At 46.5% G+C, this 20,804-nt stretch overlaps 2 protein-coding genes across 4 annotated transcripts in view; both read right to left on the bottom strand.

The window, feature by feature from the left end:
- Positions 1 to 5,079: 5,079 nt before the first annotated feature.
- On the bottom strand, positions 5,080 to 18,413 carry il6r (interleukin 6 receptor). The gene is made up of 12 exons (XM_079737002.1): positions 18,187 to 18,413; positions 16,532 to 17,173; positions 15,980 to 16,103; positions 15,497 to 15,675; positions 11,449 to 11,621; positions 10,224 to 10,365; positions 7,502 to 7,545; positions 7,330 to 7,384; positions 6,995 to 7,097; positions 6,436 to 6,774; positions 5,431 to 5,477; positions 5,080 to 5,246 (listed from the first exon to the last, which is right to left on the bottom strand). Exons 1-10 carry the CDS (start codon positions 18,275 to 18,277, stop codon positions 6,438 to 6,440), a joined length of 1,890 nt encoding a protein of 629 aa, XP_079593128.1. The 5' UTR covers positions 18,278 to 18,413; the 3' UTR covers positions 5,080 to 5,246; positions 5,431 to 5,477; positions 6,436 to 6,437.
- A 966-nt stretch (positions 18,414 to 19,379) lies between these two features.
- The window catches only part of atp8b2 (ATPase phospholipid transporting 8B2), a 40,098-nt gene continuing 38,673 nt past the window's right edge, over positions 19,380 to 20,804 (bottom strand). For all 3 annotated transcript variants that reach the window (XM_079735687.1, XM_079735688.1, XM_079735686.1), the window contains one exon: positions 19,380 to 20,623. In XM_079735687.1, the coding sequence (XP_079591813.1) occupies positions 20,558 to 20,623 (66 nt within the window). In that variant the 3' untranslated portion in view covers positions 19,380 to 20,557. The remainder of the gene's footprint in view (positions 20,624 to 20,804) is intronic.

Genomic DNA, 20,804 nt, shown 5'->3' with positions numbered 1-20,804 from the left:
AGCTAGACCCAAACGACCAAAAAAGATAAGGAAAGACCAATTATAGCCTTTGCCCCCCCACCCCCACTATCCTGATGCCTGTCCTCTCCATCTCATCCCTGAATACTAGAGGCCTTAATGACCCTGTGAAGTGTCTGACGGCTTTCACTCTTTTAAATAGTGAAAAAAATGACATCTTTCTACTCCAAGAATGTAATATACCATACAGAGACGATTACAAGACATTTGAACAAAGATGGACCTTTGGGCAATCTGTATGGTCAGGGGACAACAAGAACAGAGCGTCAGGGGTTGTGGTTTTATTCAAAGGTAAAGATTTCTGCATACAAAGGGTCAAACGAGTGATTGGTGGAAGGCTGCTTTGCATTGACGTTGAATGGCACCAACTAAAATTTAGAATAATCAATGTTTACTGTCCACCTGATCTAAAAGAACGCCTAGAGGTTCTTAAAGAAATACAGCCACTTCTTGTGTGTGGAAGCGATGTGATCCTGGGCGGGGATTTCAATTGTCTCATGGACAAAAAGGACAGACTGACCGTTGCTACGGTCAGGCTGGACTCAAGTTCAGAAATGTTGAATAACCTCATCAAGGATTTTAAACTTAATGATACCTTTCGTAATAAGAACCCTAACACACCAGGCTATACATGGTCAAATGGCACCATATCTTCACGTATTGATTTTCTGTTGACAACAAAGAACATTTTAGTTTCTGATGCAGCTGTTACCCCAGTATTTTTCAGTGACCACTCAAAAATTGACTGTACAATAAGGTGCAATGTCAAGGCTAATACAAGCCAAAATCCCTGGAAATTAAATGTTTCATTACTCAAAGATCAAAAAATAGTAGATAGACTAAAGGACAAGTTAAAAAGATGGATATCACTACAGTTTTTATTCCAGTCAGTCGGAGAGTGGTGGGAGGACTTAAAAAGTCTGACTAAAAACTTTTTCACAAAAGAAGGGAAAAGAATTGCAATGAAAAAGCGTTTCAAATACAAAAAACAACAGGCAAAGTTGTTGTATACGATGGCCCATTCAGGGTTTGATGTGGCAGTAGAGATTGTGAGGCTAAAGAAGGAGATGATAGCTGTTACTGCTGAGGATTCTAAAGGCCTTCTTAGGCGTAGCAGGACTAAACACATGGAAAATAACGAAAAATGTTCAAGATACTTCTTTAGGAAATTAGCGAGGCCCAGGAACACAATGTTTTCCATTCTGAATGAGGATGGAAAAGAACAAACAGAAACTAAAGACATCCTTGCTTTAATACATACCTTTTATACTGAATTGTATAAAGAAGAGGTGACTGACATAACCGCCTTGGAAAACCTCTTGAGTGTCTTAAAGCCAAACGTCGGTATTGCCTCTGAACTCGAAAGTGACTTAACTGTAGATGAATTGACCAAAGCCATACAGAGCATGCAAGATAATAAGGCCCCAGGAGCTGATGGGTTACCCAAAGAATTTTATATTACCTTTTGGAATCTATTAAAAGACCCACTTTTAGAGATGTTTAAAGAAAGTTTACATAATAGTAACCTACCATTATCCTTAAGAACAGGCATCATCTCCTTGCTTTACAAAAAAGGAGACAAAAAAGACATTAAGAACTGGCGCCCACTTACCTTGCTTGGTGTAGACAGAAAGATCCTTGCAAAAGCCCTTTTTTTCCGCCTGCAACAAGTGTCTGGGCAGATAGTGGGGGAAGAGCAGACATGTGCAATACCAGGAAGATGCATGAGTGAAAGTCTTGCCTTAGTCAGAGATTCCTACCTCTACGCATATGACCGCAGACTGCCATTATGTATATCAGCCTTAGACTTGGAAAAAGCATTTGACAAGGTTAGCCATACCTTCCTCAGGAAAGTCCTGGTTAAACTTGGTTTTGGGCCTCAGCTTAGAGCCTGGATTGACTTGCTGTATACTGACTGCTTAAGCAAGGTTGTTATCAATGGTCACTCCACTGACACCTTTGAAGTTTGCTCAGGAGTAAGACAGGGATGCCCATTGTCTGTTATGTTGTTTATATTTGCCATGGAGCCCTTGGCTCGGGCTATAAAGGAAGACCCTTCTATTCATGGTCTCCAAGTCCCTGGTAGTGGGGGACAGGAAGCCAAGCTATCCGTGTATATGGATGATCTAACAATATTATGCACAGACAATAAGTCAATCCTTAAAGTGCTATATTGGTGTGACGAATTCTCCGCCGCCTCTAGTGCCAAACTCAATAGGCCAAAAAGTGAAATCTTGTATATTAATTGGCCTGAACCTAAATTGAACCATAGCCTGGTCCAAAGGGATGAGAGAATTAAGATTCTAGGACTGGAGATTGGGCTAAATATGGAAAATATTAATTGGGAAGAAAAATTAACAAAGATTAAAGGTAAACTGCTCCAATGGGAACAAAGAAATCTCACCTTTACGGGAAAAGTACTGGTGATCAACTCAGAAATTGTTGCTTCTCTCACTTATCTTGCCGCAACGATCCCAGCCCCCAAGTATATAATGACAGCCCTGAGAAGATGCATTTTTCAGTTTGTGTGGGGAGCGCAGCAAGAGAGAATTAAACGAGAGATAATGTATAGGCCATTACAGAAAGGGGGAAAAAATGTCCCTGATCTAGCAAAGAAAATGGAAGCTCTATTTCTGACGCCCATATTGCAGGCAGTACTAAACAAAAATAAGAGGAGCCTATGGCCAAATTTCGCCATGTTCTGGGTAGGCCATCAAGTCCTCAATGCCTAAGAAGACCTCATGCAGAGAAGGAGACCTCTGCTTTATGAAAGGGTGGTGACCTTTGTAAAGTCTGGAAAGTGGCGGGATGTTGGTCGGGTAGACCGAGCCTTTGTAGAGATCTGTTTGAGTCCCGAACGGTCAAGACTGGTTACTGTTGGCGCGCTGGCTGAAGTCAGCTGCCTTAGGGTGTGGAGAAATGTCAATTCGCCATTTCTGTTCAATGCATATAGAGATCTCGCTTGGCAGGCAGTCCAGAGGTGTCTCCCTACACGAGAATTTCTGAAGAGACGGGGGTCATCTAGGAGCGCAAGATGTCCCAGGGTGGGGTGTGGTGGGGACGAGGATGTTTCACATTTGTTCTGGTCGTGTGGAGTGGCTCGGAGGGTTTGGGGCCTATTGGGGCCATGGCTGGGAGACCTGTTTAGAGTCCCCACGGAATCAGATGTCCTGTATGGGGTTATACAGAGTGGTGATTGTAAGGGATGGGAAAGATGGTGGGCCTTGATTAATTGTATAAAAGAGTCAATTTGGAGGTGTCGTAACCTAATGGTGTACGAGAGCCTTTTGTTTTCAGCGGAATCAATAGTTAATTTGAGCATAACCTTGTTAAAGGATTATGTTTGGAGGGACAAGGAACGATATGGAATTGTGGTATGTAAGGAACTCTGGAAAATAGAGAACACTGAGTTATGTAGAATTTTGTGTTAACCTTTGAATGTGTTGACCTTCCTGTGAAATGTATCTTTTTTTGCTTGTTAACCTTTGATTCTGTTTTGACCTTGAATCCATGTCTTAAAATGTAACTTGTGCATGACTAAAATAAACGCCTAAAAATTGAAATTGTAATTATTTTTTATTAAATTACTATTAACTAAAATTATTATTATTTTTAAATAGATAGCCAGTCACAAAACGGAAAATAAATAATCCCGTATAATCTTACCCCGTGTTGTCCATAATCTTCCCCCGTGTTGTCCAGATGTATGCGCTCAAATGCAGGCGATCTGAAACACAGCCTATAGAGTGGCGAAGTCACACTCCTTCCGATAGAGCCCATGAGATCGAAAAATATGAATGGGTTTCAATGGAGAGAAAGTTATTATTTTCTGGTCCCAGTCTTTATATGCCCTGGATTACACATATGTTGTTTGTGGATTTAAATGATTATTTTTTTCATGCAAAGAAAACAAAAAAAATTCGCGAAGAAGTTTGATGATGTTAGGTTTTTTGTGAGGCCGCTTTGTGAACTACAGCTCGTCGCTGCTCTCGACGCGAATGATATACGTCACCACCCGCACTTGGAACTCCGGTACAGACATGGCGATATCTCTGCTCCACTTCAGTGCTTTTTTCCAAGGGGAGGATAAAAGCATCGAAAGAGGTGAAAACCATTGTAAGTCGGTGCATGTGGAGAGTTTCAGTTATGCCGACGAGGAGATTGTCGTTCTTGTTTGTCCACGCCAGTCGCAGGGAGCGTGACGTCACATACGAGACGTGTAGTCTTTCTCATTGTTTGCTCTACAGCCTTTTACTGAACAATTGCACAATAAACGGTCAAACTCTTGACATGAAAAATTATCATTTAAATCCACAAACAACATATGTGAAATCCGGGGCATATAAAGACTGGGACCAGAAGATAATTACTTTCTCTCCATTGAAACCTATTCATATTTTTCGATCTCATAGGTCCCATGGGCTCTACCGAAAGGGGCGTGACTTCGCCACTATGACAGCAGCTTCCCCAGATCAACGTACAATCTACGATTGATCTTGGTCTGGCAGACTAAATCAGACCAGGTGGTTCTATATTGAACTTCCATGAAAATGTCACTTGACTGATTAAAAGGGTATTTAATTAACCCTCTGTAATTGTCCTCAGGGGGAAATTTGTGACCACAAAACTACACCACAAAGGGGAATCACCGTAGACCTTAAACACATCATCACGCTTTATTGATTACGCCTGGCACGTAGCATGCAGGACAGATGGAGCGGCTTCTACTTCAGTCGTTGCTACAGAAATGATTCTTAACCAAAGTAGGCATCACACACAAAGTTGAAACAAATTAAGGATTTCTCCTTTCAAAATACACAGACCCAGATCAATTGGCAAATATGAGGTTTATTATCAGGAAACTGATCATGTTGTGGTCATAAAAGCACATAGTTAAGTGTATGTGGTATTTTGAAGTCGAGGTAAGGCATACTCTTTTTCACAAACAACAAGCCAGGGCTCACGTAATACCCAGTGGGCTTTCTACCTCATTATCCTGCTTAAATTACTAATGAAACCAACAAGGATGCATTTATTTTTTACTAGTATTATTACACACACACACACACACACACACACACACACACACACACACACACACACACACACACACACACACACACACACACACACACACAAGCAATAACTGCTTTATTTAGCCTGATTCCATTTCACAACTTCCTCGCTTTTCAGATCCAACGTTTCACAAAGGTCGTTGTTGAAGTGTTCTGAAAAACGAAAGTTTGGGTACGTGTACCAGTTAGTATGTGTACTGTTCGAATATGATTATGTTCATACAAAAGAGAGGTTTTAGGAAGTGAAAAAAACATTAAAAAGAGAACCAAGAGAAAAGGAAGCATTATGTTTCACATGGTCTTGTTTAATGTTTCAACAGGTTAGCTTCCAACTCACCTGCTGCAAACTCTCGGATGTCTGGTGGCCTCTTCAGCAGGACTTCTCTATGAGATGATTGTTAAGAGAGAAAGGGGGAGAAACAAACAATAATAATAATGAACAGTGAGCACTATTGACTAGATGGCTGGAAATTAAACAGCAGAATTCAAGCCTTAATCGACCTTAATTCTTTCTCGCTCACACAGACCCACACACACAGAGTACACTACACACTTCCCCTGTATACCTAGAAGTGGGCTAAAATAAAGCAACATTTAAGCAAACCTTAAAAAGTCACTCATCAGTTTATCTATCTCTGGATGGGATCGTAGATACTTTTCATTGTCGATTCTCGTTTTGATCTAGGAAAAAAAAGTATTATGAACCTTCGTTGGTTTTATTCGGAATACATTTTTAACTCCGACTACTACTACTACTACTACTGCTACTACTCTAACTACTGATCTGATGATGATGAAGTCCACCTTGAACCGCCGCAGCTTCTCCTCCTGCTCGCTGCTCAACGCGCCACGGTCCGGTTCACCCAGCCCCTCTCTTCTAGACATTGTGTTACTGGCAGTGCTTTCCCTTTAGCCTTGCTTCATAGCCTACATATGTTGTAGTTACTGCCCATGAATTAGATTTGCGAGCGATAGCTTCGGCATTGTATGGAAAGAAAATTCATGTAATCTGTTGTTGACAAATCCCAGATTACCATGGAAACACGCTGTGGTGATGATGCGACTGTCCGCATGGTGGCACTCTAACCCAACCTCAGTTCATCTCCAGAGCTGACAACTCAAACTTTGTTTACCTTTTCAAGTTTGCATTGCAAACCAAAAACTAGCGGCGCAAGCAGCTTGGAAATGAAACGTATTTCTTCAAGAAAAAAATATATTAAAACAATGTATACTGTGTATACGAACATCATAACAAGTTGATCAATATACTAATACAATAGACTAATACAGGAGACATAACAAATAAAAGATCCAAGAATCAGATCTGTGATGGTTCATTTACTTTTAAAGACATTTGGGCCCAGGCTGTTGGGGAACGCTCTCCCTGTCTGTCTGGAGCAGGAAGTAGCTTGTATTGTTGAAACTGATTGCTTCACTCCTTTTCTCTGGCTTTACATCTGTCTCTCTCTTGTCCTCCTCTTCATCCTCCTCCTCCTCCTGTTCTTCCACTGCATTGGGCAGGGGGTCTTTGAAGCGAGCGGGGGTGAAGGTCACAAGTGCGTGTCCTTCATGGGCTGTTGCGGCCGTGGCGGGGGAGTTGGAGGGCAGGGGACGTGGGTCGGCCGCGCACACAGTGACCATGTTGAAATTATGAAGCTTTGAGACAAACTTCTCCCTGTGCCTGCCACGAAAAAAATAGTGAACAACCCATATGTTTCTGAGAGACTAGGCGTGTGAGTTTATTTACTTCACTTGTCAAAATGTGAATCTAGTGTATTTAATATTAATTCAATAAGGTACTCATTGAGAACTCAGATCGGTGGCCTTGTATCACCTTACATGTCACCATGATTCACCCGTGCCTGTGGGCGGTATGTAAACATGTGTCAGTGTGGGCATACCTGAATGCATACACAGCCAGGGCCAGGGAGAGGAGAACACACAAGCCAGAGATCCACAGGGAGTGAAGCCACACCTGGTCCTGCGTCTGCTCTGATTCAGAGGCTGGGGTGAACAGGAAGCAGTGAGGCGCCGCGGTGAGGCGCCGCGGTGAGGCACAGGTTAGTGGTGCTTTCAAGACTCAAGTGATTCTCATTAACGATAGTCCGTTTCTACAGTAGCCCGATTTCCTTTTGGAATCCGGGGGGCAAAAGGGCACGAACACATACGCGCGCACTGGCACACGCACACACTTATGCACAAACACACACTAGCACATCCTCCATCCTGTTCTTACTAGGGGTGTAGTCCATCCCACTCCCAGATCCTCCTGAGTACGTGTAGAGCGGATCCTGTAGGGCAAAGAACAGGAAACATGAAACAGAGAAAGAGAGAGAGAGAGAGAGAGAGAGAATGAAAGAGAGAGAGACAGAGAGAGAGATACAGAGAAAGAGAGAGAAGTTTCTTACCAGTGTCGCAGCTTGATCAATACTCCACGACGGCACAGGCGGTGCTTGAGGGAACAGAGGTGAACACACGTTGTTAAAACCTCATACACATAAAGGCTTAGATCATTCAAATTCTGAGCTAATGATGTTATTGGGAAGGATACAAATCTAAACCAACTGGCGTTTACAACCACTTACTAGCACACAAGCGTTTGTGCCTTTTCATCACAATTGAAAGGTCCCATGGCATGAAAAATTCACTTTATGAGGTTTTCTAACATTAATAAGAGTTCCTCTAGCCTGCCTATGGTCCCCTAGTAGCTAGAAATGACGTTAGCTATCCTGCTCTGCCATTGAAAAAACAAAGCTCAGACGCGCCGATTTGGAATTTTTCCCCGTATTCCGTCATACGGGGACCTGTTACCTCCCCCTTCTCTGCTTTGCCCAATGAGCTAAGTCCGTGCGAGCGCCACAAGTGTGTGTCTGTAATGCGAGTGTTGGACACTTCTTTGTTAGTTGGATAACCGTTCTGCTGTTGGTGTTATGGCGCATAACACGTTGGGTTCTCTGACGTCTCTGGTATTTCCACAACGAGACTCGTAGTGGGGGTTATCTCAGCCATGGTTCAGAAGGAATTGGGGGGAAAGGAACTTTGGCTTTGACTCCGGTACATAAACCGCGACATGGAGGAAAAAGGGATTGTCAGCGATTGTCCCCCGCCAGAGCCCGCTTCACGGACAACAATCCCTTGCTCCTCCATGTCGCGGCTCAGGCTACTTCAGATTGATGTGGAAGTAGAAGAACCAGAGACGTCGGAGAACCCGACGCAGTCGTTTGAGATTCATAATATTGTCTGGAGGCGCACACAGCTTTTGGCCGTGATAATATATATTATATGATATCGATATCTATGTATAATATGATATATTTAGATATAGAGCTCCAGAACTCCCGCCGGAGCAGCCGGATTGTTCTAAAATATTTACAGAACATGGCCAAAAGTTGTGTGCACCTCACCATTGCGATACATCCACTGTAAACACGAGCGCATGGTACCGTAGCCGCAAGCTGCTCAGGGCCACACCCCCACCCCCGACCTTGACCCGCCTCTAAAAAACGGCACGTTTGTGGAAAGCTCATTGTGGGACTGGCTTGTAGTGGCTGTAATTCTGCACCAAGGCTGAATTTCTTGAACGTCTTCAAATACTGTATTAAGGGCCCACTAACACCTATATATAAGCATCCATTAAGTAGTATGCCATGGGAGATTTAAATAATACATTTGATCATTCATAATACACAGTTCCAGCTTCTTTTATTTTTACCAATCTAAACAGTTTATGTAGCTTTTTAATCATTATCTGATCTTGTTATTTTGCAAAATATTTTTTTTCAAAGTGACCTGTATCTACTGTAAAATATATTTAAAACATGTTGATGAATTGATCAGTGAGCACAAATCAGATATTGATCTCATGACAGAAACCTGAGGGAAGAGGATACTGTGTGTGTGTCTGTTTGTGTGTGATCTTGATACAAAAATGCAAGTTGGGGTTCCACATAGAGAACTAACTGTATAACGTACAACGTGGCGTGACGCATAATGTCGACTTTCTGAAGAGTCTCTTGAGATATTGAGGTAAGTCCATTTTGTCTTTGGCTGATCCATAACAGTAAAACAATGCAGGATATCCTGCTCTGGAGATTTTCCCATCCAAGCCACAATAACAATGACCTTGTTTAGATCAAATTATATTTATATAATTATGTATCCGGTGCCAGATTTATTAATAGTTTAGAATTTCATAATAAAAGTAAAAGTGAATAAAATCTTCATATCAATAGGCATCAATTATACTTTCAATAATTGAACAATGTGTTTACAGAAACACCCAGAGAGAAGAGACACTAAGCTTGTATTTGGTAGGGGGGCCTTGTTAATGTGATAACCGTACCACTTGGATTGGCAGTTTGCTCCCCGACCATAGAGGAAGGAAACAGGAGCCCTCCCTCCCCAGGTTGCCATGACTACTTTTGTCTGTGGTCAGTGGGGTTGGGTTGATTTAACATGTATTTCATAATCATTGACCTACACAGAGGCAGCGCCTACCTTCTCAAAGTACATTCAACAGCACCTAGCTCTAGTGCTGTTGAAATCCCAAAATATACTTTGTTTTGGGATTTTTCAAGGGTGGTCTTGTGTGTTACCGTCACCTTACTCCGTCTAATGCCTGGCTGCCATAAAGATCAATGATCCTTCCAAACTAAAACCAGGCAGCGCTATGTAAGCATGAGTTGGCGTGACGCTGATTTTGATGCAATTCAGCGTTCTCAGTGGAGACCCGAGGTCATTCACCATGAGGGTTCCTAGTTCTGGGGTGGCTGTGACCTAGCCCTTGCGAGACCATCCATTCATGTTTACATACATGTTTTCAAATACAGCCGCGGCCTTACGTTTGTTAGAAAATCTCAAGCCAAAAAAACAAACCAAAACTTCAGCACAATCGCTTCAATGAAGAATTTAATTAAAGGTAAAGCAAAACTGTATTTAATCTGAGGAAACCCTCACCTGAGTTTTCTATGAACATTTTTGTTAAGTATATTTCAGATAAAAATAGTTTGATTTATTTTGATTTCTCCTGAAGTGAAACTCCTTCCCCAACAGAGTCCAGAGTCCGATTGGCAGTGAGAAGCAGAAATTGAACTTTGTAGATGGGGATGGTCTCACAGGGCTAGCTTTTACCTGTCCAACTGTATGCGTATACAGGTGGGCTCCAGTCACTCCACAGCCCATCGTACTCATCCTTGGCCCGGAGCTGTATCACATACTCCACCATAGGCAGCACATCTCTGATGGTGTACTGCTGGTGTTTGATGGTGTCGCTCTGTGTACAACATATGAATAAATACAAAGATTATGAGAGACAAACCTTTCAGATCTTTCAGACAAATCTATAGACAGCGAAGTGACCAGTGGCACCAAAAAATACATGAAACCTGCTTTCACACAGTTTAAATTGACTGCAATGAACCATGGCCATGCCACCTCCAACATCATCCGGGGCTCTGACATATAGGGCCTGCTCAGGGAACCTTTATGAACATGCAGGACAGCATAAGGCTGAACAACCCGCCTGCCTGGCCTGCTATGAGCCCGGGCAGTCTGCTCTCCAACAGTGGATTCAACCCAGGCTTTTTATCTGAATGGGAGCTGTACTACATCAGGAGGCTCCAAGGCCTCCTGATGTAGAGAGATCCTGGATCTCTTGCTACAATTAACCAGGCAACGGCCCTGAAACCATCCACAAAACATGGCTTCCAAACATTCAAAGAGACCATAGAACTTAAGATAAGATAATGATAGTTAGGTCTTGTTTTAAATTAATCACTCACAGGCCTTACAGTTGCAGGCTGGAGAAGGGTTTTGTAGTATGTATTGTGTATGAGTGTCAGGCTGTGTGTGCGCGTGTGCATGTGTGTTCATGCGTGTGTGTGTGTGTGTGTGTGTGTATGTGTGTGTGTGTGTGTGTGTGTGTGTGTGTGTGTGTGTGTGTGTTTGTGTGTGTGAGTGTGTGTGTGTGCGTGTGTGTGTGTGTGTGTGTGTGTTTCTGTCTGTGTGTGTGTGGGGTTGGGGGTGTGTGTGTTCATGCGTGCCTGTGTGTGTGTGTGTGTGTGATTGTGTGTGCGTGATGGTTGCACATTTGTTGATTTTTAGTTTAGTTTCACAAGAGTTTGGAGTATTTAGTCCATATCAACGTAACATTTATTAAAATTTACATTTAAATTTTGGGCTTTTTGCGCTTTTATCCACTGGATTATAAGGCGGTCAATGGAAATGCCCCTGCCTACCTCCAAGCATTGGTCAAATCACACACCCCAGCTTGAGAACTCCGCTCACATGCACATGCGCACACACAGCCTGACACTCATACACAATACATACTACAAAACTCTTCTCCAGCCTGCACCTGTAAGGCCTGTGAGTCCAGGGAGGAGGCGGGCCGGTATTGGATCTCGTAGACCAGCTCGTAGTACTGGTCGTGACGCTTCCAGGTGCAGGGGAAGCGCCAGCTCACCCTGAGCAGCCTCTCATGGCCCTGCACAGCCCGCACCGCCACCGCAGACGGGGGCTCGGGTTTGACTTGGAACAGACATGATCATCACTGGAAGGGAGGAGGGAAGACATGCCCACACACAAACACACACACCCCCCCCACAAACACACACACACTGTGGCAACCCGGCCCCAGCACAGCGGCCCTGGAAGCCTAGGGGGCAGGTGATGCAGGGGGTCTACCACCCTTTTCCCCCAGAGGGCGCCAGTGACCGCATTGGCGCTGCCCCACTCAATGCAAAGGGGAAACACCTGCGATGGAGGAGGGCGATCAGATGCAGGTGAGCGGTATAGAAAGGGAAGCGGAGACTGTCTAACGAGGAACGTGTGGGTCCAGTATAGGATTGCAGACCGGACGGAGATTTTGCTCCCCGGACGGACCAGTACACCAGAGACCCGTCCCCGAGGGGGCCGACGGGCAAAACGGACGGATTGCCGGCCCGACCGCGCTGCTGATTTGTTTTTGCGAACACCCGACCCCAAATGCAGAACCCAGACGGAGCCGCGGCCGCGGCCACCGCCCGGAAAGACACAGCCGAGGAAAGAGCCCTCCACCGGCAGGCGGTCCTACGACTTGAAATGCGCGCAACGGTGGCCTCTTCGATTTCGGCGCCCACCAGCTGCCTCACCAAGTTAGGACCCGAGGACGATGTGGAGGCATACCTTGAAACTTTCGAGAGGACAGCCCGGAGAGAAGAATGGCCGGAGAACCAGTGGGCCCACATTTTAGCCCCCTTCCTCACTGGACCCGACCAGCACGCGAGTCAGGGCTTAACCCCAGAACAGGCAAGCCAGTACCAGGTCCTCAAGCAGGCAGCTCTGACGTATTGTGGTCATAGCCTTGCTGCCCGGGCCCAACGGTTCCATGACTGGCGGTTCGACCCCAAGGGCACCGCAAGGTCCCAGATCGCGTAGCACGCTCGACTCATTAGAAGATGGCTCACTGGAGATGACGGCCCCAGCACTCTCGATCGGATGTTACTGGATAACACCATCCGCCAGCTTCCACCGGACGCCCAGAGAACCCTCGCCACCAACCATCCAAACACAGTGGATGAGCTGATCCGCCAGTTGGAGAACTGGCAGGTTAACAGGTTAACCCGACAGCTAAGCAGCGTCGTCCGGCCACAGCCCCGGCCGACCGAGACCCGTAGGGTCTGACGGGGACTTGAACCACCTAGACGGATAGCTCAGCCGAGACCAAAGACCCATCCACCGGAAGCAAGAGAGGAATGGCGATGTTGAACTGTGGCCAGACAGGATACCTCGCTCGACAGTGCCCGGAGAACAGGGACGTGTCTATGCCCTCGGCTTTCACAGGCGAAGGCTGGGTTGGCGACCAGAACACTCAGGCCCTCATTGACACGGGGAGTGTCGTCACCCTCCTGCGGCCTGACCTAGCCATCGGAATGGCGGGGGAACCCATGGAGGTCGCCTGCGTACATGGGGACACCCACACTTATGCCACGTGCCATGTGGTCGTGCGGACCCCCAGAGGGGTCTTCACAGTTAGGGCCGGGATCATACCCAATCTCCCAGTGCCCCTACTGATCGGTATAGACTGCCCCATCTTCCACCGGCTGTGGAACACAGAACCAGGACCCAGACCGCCCCGACTGCAGCCGAGGCGACGCAGACAACCGGTCCAACACGGCTACGGAGCCCGGGGGCCCCACTCCATGGACAAGACTAGGGATCGGTTCCTAAACAGGTTCTACTGGCCCGGGATAAAAAAATATGTTACTGAGTACTGCCAGATGTGCCAGGAGTGTCAGCGCACTGTCCCTCGACCCTCGACCCAAAGTCTGTTGATACCAATGCCCATTCTAGAGGTAGCCTTTGACCGGCTGGCACTAGACATTGTGGGGCCTCTCCCGAAGACCAGCCGGGGCAATCGATATATATTAGTCATGGTGGACTATGCCACCCGCTACCTGGAAGCCCTGCCCCTCCGCGCCGCAACGGCTAAGGCAGTAAACCCGGGAGCTAATGCTGCTTTTTAGTCGGGTGGAGATAGCATGGGAGATTTTAACGGACCAGGGGTCATGTTTTATGTCCCGAGTGTTAAAGGAACTGCTTAGTCTCCTACAGGTGAAGCAGCTGAGGACGTCGGTATATCACCCCCAGACGGACGGGCTTGTTGAAAGGTTCAACAAAACCCTTGAAAAAGACCATGGAGACGGACGGAAAAAACTGGGACCAGCCCATCCCCCACGTCCTCTTCGCCGTTCGCGAGGTACCCCAGGCCTCCACAGGGTTCTCCCTATTTGAACTACTATATGGACGGCGACCAAGGGGACTCCTGGATCTGGCTAAAGAGGCATGGGAGAGCCGACCCTCCCCCCATCGTACACTGGTGGACCACGTCGAACAGGTATGGGAGAGAATGGCTCAGGTCTGGCCCATAGTCCGGGAACACCTTCAAAAGGCACAGCAGGCCCAGGCTCGGACCTACAACTGCGGGGCCCAGCTGCGCCTCTTCCGGCCAGGTGAGCGGGTTCTGGCAAGTTCCTGGCCAAGTGGCATGGACCGTATGAGGTGGTCGACCTCATGGGGGAGGTGAACTACTGGATGCGGCAGCCGGGAAGGCGTAAACCCACCCGGCTGTACCATGTTAACCTCCTCAAATAGTGGAAGGCCGGGACAACCCTACCGGTTCCGGCTCCCTTGGTCCTTGTCGCACAGCACGGGGTGCCGGAGGTCCCGATGGGAGACAACCTCAGCCCCGCCCGGAAAAAGGGCCTCACCGAAGTTATTCTGCAGCACTAGGACGTGTTCTCGGAGATCCCCGGGAGAACAACGGTCGTTCAACACGACATCAGAACGGCGGCAGGCGTCACGGTGGGCGTACCACCGTACCGGGTTCCAGAGGCCCGTCGGGTCGCCATACGGGCGGAGGTCGCAAAGATGCTCCAGCTCAGAGTGATCGAGGAATCTCACAGCGCCTGGTCCAGCCCAGTCGTCCTGGTCCCGAAACCAGACGGTTCTTTTAGATTTTGGAATGACTTTAGGAGACTGAACGAGGTTTTGGAATTTGACGCGCACCCCATGCCACGGGTCGATGAACTCATAGAGCGGCTTGGGCCTGCTCTCTACCTCACCACCCTCGACCTCACCAAGAGATATTGGCAGGTCCCCCTCACCAGAACCGCCCGGGAGAAAACAGTGTTCGCCACCCCCGGGGGACTATACTAGTACAAGGTACTCCCCTTCGGCGTACATGGAGCCCCGGCCACCTTCCAGCGCATGATGTACCGTCCCCTGCGACCACACCAGGCCTACGCCGCCGCCTATATAGATGATATTATCATCCACAGCGCCAGCTGGGAGGTCCACCTGCGACACCTACGGGCGGTCCTGGGGGATCTGAGGAAGGAGAGATTTGCTCCCCGGACGGACAACTGCACCAGAGACCCGTCCCTGAGGAGGCCGACGGGCCACACGGTCGGATCGCTGCCTCCCACGAAACGGGACAAGAACGTGTGAGAGAGATTGAGAGAGGACCGGAAAGTCCACAGAGGCTCAGGGAGGCCAGACTTTGATTTATAGTTCTGCCGGGATGGGAGATTCCCCTTTTGTATAATTTACATTGAATAAATGCGCCGTTGCCGGCTGTTTTCGCAACAGAGACGTGTATTGATTGGGGGGAGGCGGGTCACGACGGAACCGGGTTACCACAACACACACACAAACATACACACATACACACACATATAAATAAACACACACACACAGAAAACAAACACACACATGCACCCCCCCCCCCCCAAAACACAAACACACACACACACACAAACAGACACACGCATACACACTCACAAACTCCATCTCACACACACACACACACACACACATACACACACACACTCATAGACACACACACACACTCTGCAAAGACTCACTGATGCCCATGGGTATGAAGCTGACCAGGGGGCTGGTGGCGTTTCCGGCCGTGCTGCTGACACACAGGTAGGCCATGTGCAGGAGCCTCTTCTCCTCCTCCCTGTGCTCCAGGGCGCACCAGCAGCGCAGGGGACGCCCCGAAAACGAGCAGTTGAGCCGAGAGAAGGTGCCCAAGGTGCTGGGGGGGAGTATACGGGGGGGGGGGGGCTTTAGGGGTCGTTGTATAGACAAAAAGACAGGAAGACAGAAAGACAGGAAGACAGAAAGACAGGAAGAAAGAAAGATAGGAAGACAAAAAGACAGGTAGACAGAGAGACAGGAAGGAAGAGATTAGTAGGCAGAAACAAAGAGAGACAAAATCAGAGTCAAAATACACATACAGACAGACATACATACATACATCTAGGTTGACCGACAGACAGACAGACAGGTAGACAGAAAGACATACATATAGGTTGACCGATAGACAGACAGCTCCTCACCCTTTGTCCAGATAGAGGTAGCAATGAGGCTGCACGACGACCGGCTGCTGCGGGGTCCATTCACAGCGGATCTTGCTGCTGGGCGACCTCTTATAGCAGCTCATGATAGGCTGCTCAGGAGGAGCTGAAACAAATGGAGGCCATAGATAGAGTTAACATTCAGGATTTAGAGGACAAAGCCATAGATATATTATCCGTCATCTCAAGGTATAGCCTATTCGCGGTTCAGACATGTCATATATTGAGACTTTAAACAGAGACAAAGGCGAATGGACGGCCTTGTTTACTGAGCTAGCAATTGAATAGCTCAGTGTGCTAAGGGCAGTGTCGCTACAGTCCATTTGTTAAGTTATGGTTTGAACAAGTGTCATCGTAGGGCGTCATAGGACCACTGTGAAAAGGGTCTATTCTGCAAGATTTGTCAGCCTGAGATTCTTCTGAATGTTAAGCGGAAGGAAACCTCCAGGAAAGTTGGGAATCGCATGTTTCTGTTTCAAACGTTTACGATGGCCCGTGCTATTTCCATTTTCAGCAGGCAGTATCAATGCTCACCTGCAACGATCACCTTCAACGAAGACAGCATCTTTTTCTTGTGGTGACAGCTGTACCTTCCACTGTGATCCGCATTCACAGAGGATATAGAGACCGCCGCTCCCTGGTTCCTCTCAGAGACTCCCTCTCTGAACCTCAGAGTGCTGCCGTTCAGCCTCCACTGGGGCCTCCTCCCCCGGCCTCCCTCCTCCCTGTTCACGTCCCCCACCGTCCAAACAGATTCAGAAGGTGCCCCTCCGCCTCCTCTGGTTGGCCAGAGCATGTTTGCAGTGGAAGTGGCCTTCTGTTCTGGAGAAGCCTGTCTCAGAGGACTGTCCCGTCTTTTCCGGCTGTTCTCAGAGTGGGTTTGTCGTCCGTTCCCTGCAGTAACAATGTTTGTGCCGCTCAGGGGGTTGTATCTGATGGGAACCGTCCTCCCCGTGGCGCGGCCTGTCTGGTTCAGTATCATCTGGATGTCTGTGCTGGCGCCCGGTTGGTGGTCTGTGGTAGGGGGGGGCATGTGGGGAGTGGTATGTTCCCCCACTCTGGCAGTCGGGGTCTCAAGGGGGAAGGCAACCTCCATTCCGTCCAGCTTCACCTGACCAGTGCAGGTGAGGGAGAGGTGGCTGCCTGGGGCCACCACCAGCACGCCCGGAGCCGGGCCTGAACAGAGCAGACATCTCTTGAGGACTGTGGTCATTATGTCAGCACATGCTCACCAATGTTTGTGTAAACACTGGTCACTGTTTGGTCATTTTTCAGTTCCCATGATTATTTCTTCTTGTTTTCACTTTCACTTGAGTTGCATAAATTGCAAAACCTATTTTTTTTTCAAAACTTCCTCTTTAATTACATTCCTCCACCCAACTGCTTCATGGCCTGTCACCCATTTTTGTCACTGATCTAATCTTTTGTTTTTCTCTGATTTACATTTAGCAGTTTATATTTGGGCCTACATCTGTGGCCCCAGACATAGGCCTACACTCAGAGTTCTGCAGATACTGAGTGAACTTGGCCAACATTTGCTTTGTTTGTGTGGGAAAAGCTGCCCTTCAATGTGCGATAGACTCCTGCTCTGAATGTCAAAAGTTCACTTTAGCACCACAAAAACTGAATCACACAAACAACCCACCTGCAGGAACACACACGCGTGCCCATCTGCCTGCACAAACACATGAACACACACACTCAAACACAAATAGACACACACTATGGAAGGCTAGGGTCAAACCTACAGCTCATTTTAGACGTGTGTTGATTGACCCTTTTTGCCTTACATACACACACACACACAAACATAGATGCACGCACACACACACGCACGCACACACACACACACACACACACACACACACACACACACACACACACACACACACGAATACACACGATATACTATTTCGTTATGAATTACTACTTGGTAGAATATGGTCACTAAAAGTGCAGTAACAATTACATAGGCTACAATAGTTTGGAAACAACACATCAATTATGTTGTCTATTATGTCTTTAATTTTCTTTTACTACTTTACTACTTCAAAATTGCATAGCACTTAAATTGCACTTCTACAAATCATGCAATTATTACATAAAATCGCACAAGCCTTATAAGATTTCTTATATAAAGTAAAACAGGAAACCCTAATGTTGGTTCATGTTCTGATGGTTGAACTCACCTTCTTTAGGACACGTTCCCTCGAAGTGACCGCCGAACGGAGACACGGAGCACAGTGCGGCAGCACAGAGCAGCGCTGCGAAAACACGCATCTTCACGCATCCACACGACTGCCTTTAACGTTTGAAACTCGTTGGAAACTCGTAAAATAGGCTATTTGTCTGTTGCAGAAGTACTTTCCCCGGACAGCAGTAACAAACATGTTGGTGATTCTTGTTTAGCTGATAAATACAGCCAGAGAGTCGGTGCTTAAAGCCTCTGGTTTCCCCTTTCCAGAGCCGCTGGGTTGTGAAACACTGGTCTCTGCCCTCTTCCCCACAGCAGCCTGTCCTTTTTAATCTCTGAGTTACAAAGACGAAATTGTCTAATATGTGTTGAAAGGTGTTACATACTTTTGTCCTACATTGAAATTTGACCTACATTGATGTATAAAGTTAGGCCATTATATAATTCATGTTAAAAAACGAATGCTATAAAATTAAAATATATAAAACCCAAAAATGGATTAATTATTTTGTTCATTTATTCATTGTTTATGATCACCATGATCATGATTATCATCATCATCATTATTACTATTATCATTATCAAACAATGAACGGATCATCTTAGCCATGACATACATAAGAAACGAGCAGACAGAGTTGGAAAAAAAGATTTATTGGGTCGAGTAAAAATAAGCAGACAAACAAACTCCAGGCCATGTCAACCTCAATGAGCTTTATTCTAACCACACAAAGCCTCCACTCTCTACATATTCTTTACTCCCTGACCACAATAAACCACCACTCTCTACCTATTCTTTATTACCTGACCACACCAATCCTCCACTCTCTACCTATATTTTATTCCCTGACCACACCAATCCTCCACTCTATCTATTCTTTATTCCCTGATCACACCAATCCTCCTCTCACTGTACTGCTTCTTCAGATGTTGCGTTTTTTGCTACCAGCTGTAGTAGTAGTAGTAGTAGTACTAGTAGTGAGAGTGCACAGCGATCTGATTTCCGCTTATAAATGTTCTTGCCACTCGCCTATTTCTGGGTTGGTACTTGACCAAAGCATTTGTAACACTGAATATTTCCCCTGCTGGTGTAGAAGGGTCATGGGATGAAATAGTTCTCAGCCAGGGTTGGGGAGTTGGACTTCAGCTGTGGTTCTTTCCGATCTTAAAAAAAAAAACTACAACAAATGTGAAGCACCCTTTATTCCACGTGTACAGGCCTACTGATTCCACACATCGACCTTCTCATTTCTCCAAAAATAAAAGTATACGTCTCATTATAACATGTTGTCTTTCTGTTGCCAAGCCACATACATGAACTTAATTCCCCCTAAAGTATGGCTTTTTCTGAAATGCTATCAGAGATTCACATCTTCCTCATCCACAATCAGCCGAGTCCCTGCTTGAATCGCAAAGCAAGTTGAAAGGCGATGAGAGAGAGAGCTCCCCTCTAATCTGGCCACAGTGCTGTGTTTCTCTCATCAATGTGATGCGTATGACCACGAGGCACCACCAGCCGAGGTAGGAGCAGTGTGACAGACAGTGAAAGCCTGTTCTTGTTGTGTTCAATACATTTAAAATAACGTTCTCACTGAGAACTACAGTAAACACAGACTTTAAAACCCCCACCCCAGAGGTTTCCACCTGTAACTGACTTAAGTGGACTATTTCCACAACTTTATGCTTATTCTGACGCATCTATAGAACTGTTGCAAGAAAAACAAATTAGCAAAAATACAATTTCTACGCAACGATTGACATGTTCCTAATGCTGCCCTCACAGCAAAAACCTGTACAATAACCTGACTGGGAGGGCATATACATAGAGCAACCCTAGTGGTATTTTCCAGTCAATCTAAATAGTGCAATGCTGCACAGGGCCAATGGAGCTGAGATACAGCTTGCGTGAGAGAAAATGCTAACGATTTTATCCATTTGTCTTACAGGAATTAAAGGTTTACTATCTGTTTCATGAAATGTGGTTATGGCTCTGTCATATCATATTGCATCACATTTGTATATGTGATTGGATTGGATGAATCAATTTCAATATGTTGTGGCATCCAGGGGATGATATCACATTAATCATAGACCTTTACTTAACAACCCTCTCTTGCTCTTTTAGATAAATAATGTTGTTAGTGTTTCTGAGTTCATGTTCTAGCCGCACACAGTGATCGCGTAGTAAATAATATTTCAAACTATTCACCAGGGAAGGAAAGTGAATTTAACTCTTCTCTCAGAGTGGCTTTGCTACGGGGCTATGGCTGCTCTCTGTCCACAATCATCATAGACTGATCCAGCAGCTGTCTCCTCCCACAAATTCCAGGACTCAGTCCCAGCTGGATAGCCTCCTCTGGGGTACCCTAGAGGGAGGGCGGGCCGGGGCTGCTGGAGCGAACTCCAAGGCTCCTCCAGTTGGACAGGGCCTCCTGTTGGAGTACAAAGGGGAGGGTTCAATGACAAGCAGGGTCCGAACCAGCGACCCTACAAGACTAGAAGTCAGGGAGTGTGATCCAATACGAAGCTTCACAGGGATTGTGATCCACCACAAAGCTTCACAGGGATTGTGATCCACCGTGAAGCTTCACAGGGAGTGTGATCCACCACAAA

Source organism: Pollachius pollachius, assembly GCF_949987615.1.
Source record: "Pollachius pollachius genome assembly, chromosome: 1".
Classification (NCBI taxonomy): domain Eukaryota; kingdom Metazoa; phylum Chordata; class Actinopteri; order Gadiformes; family Gadidae; genus Pollachius; species Pollachius pollachius.
Note: the sequence above shows the minus strand (reverse complement) of the source record. Positions and strands in the feature narration are given on the sequence as shown.

Bases quoted from the DNA above. Each gene is read 5' to 3' on its own strand.
- il6r (XM_079737002.1), bottom strand. From the start codon at position 18,277: ATGCGTGTTTTCGCAGCGCTGCTCTGTGCTGCCGCACTGTGCTCCGTG. The intron at 7,546-10,223 runs GTAAAAGCTAGC...TGTTCCCTCAAG, and splicing joins ATACGCATACAGTTGGACAG to CACCGCCTGTGCCGTCGTGG. The intron at 6,775-6,994 runs GTATGCCCACAC...TTTTCGTGGCAG, and splicing joins CTGGCTGTGTATGCATTCAG to GCACAGGGAGAAGTTTGTCT.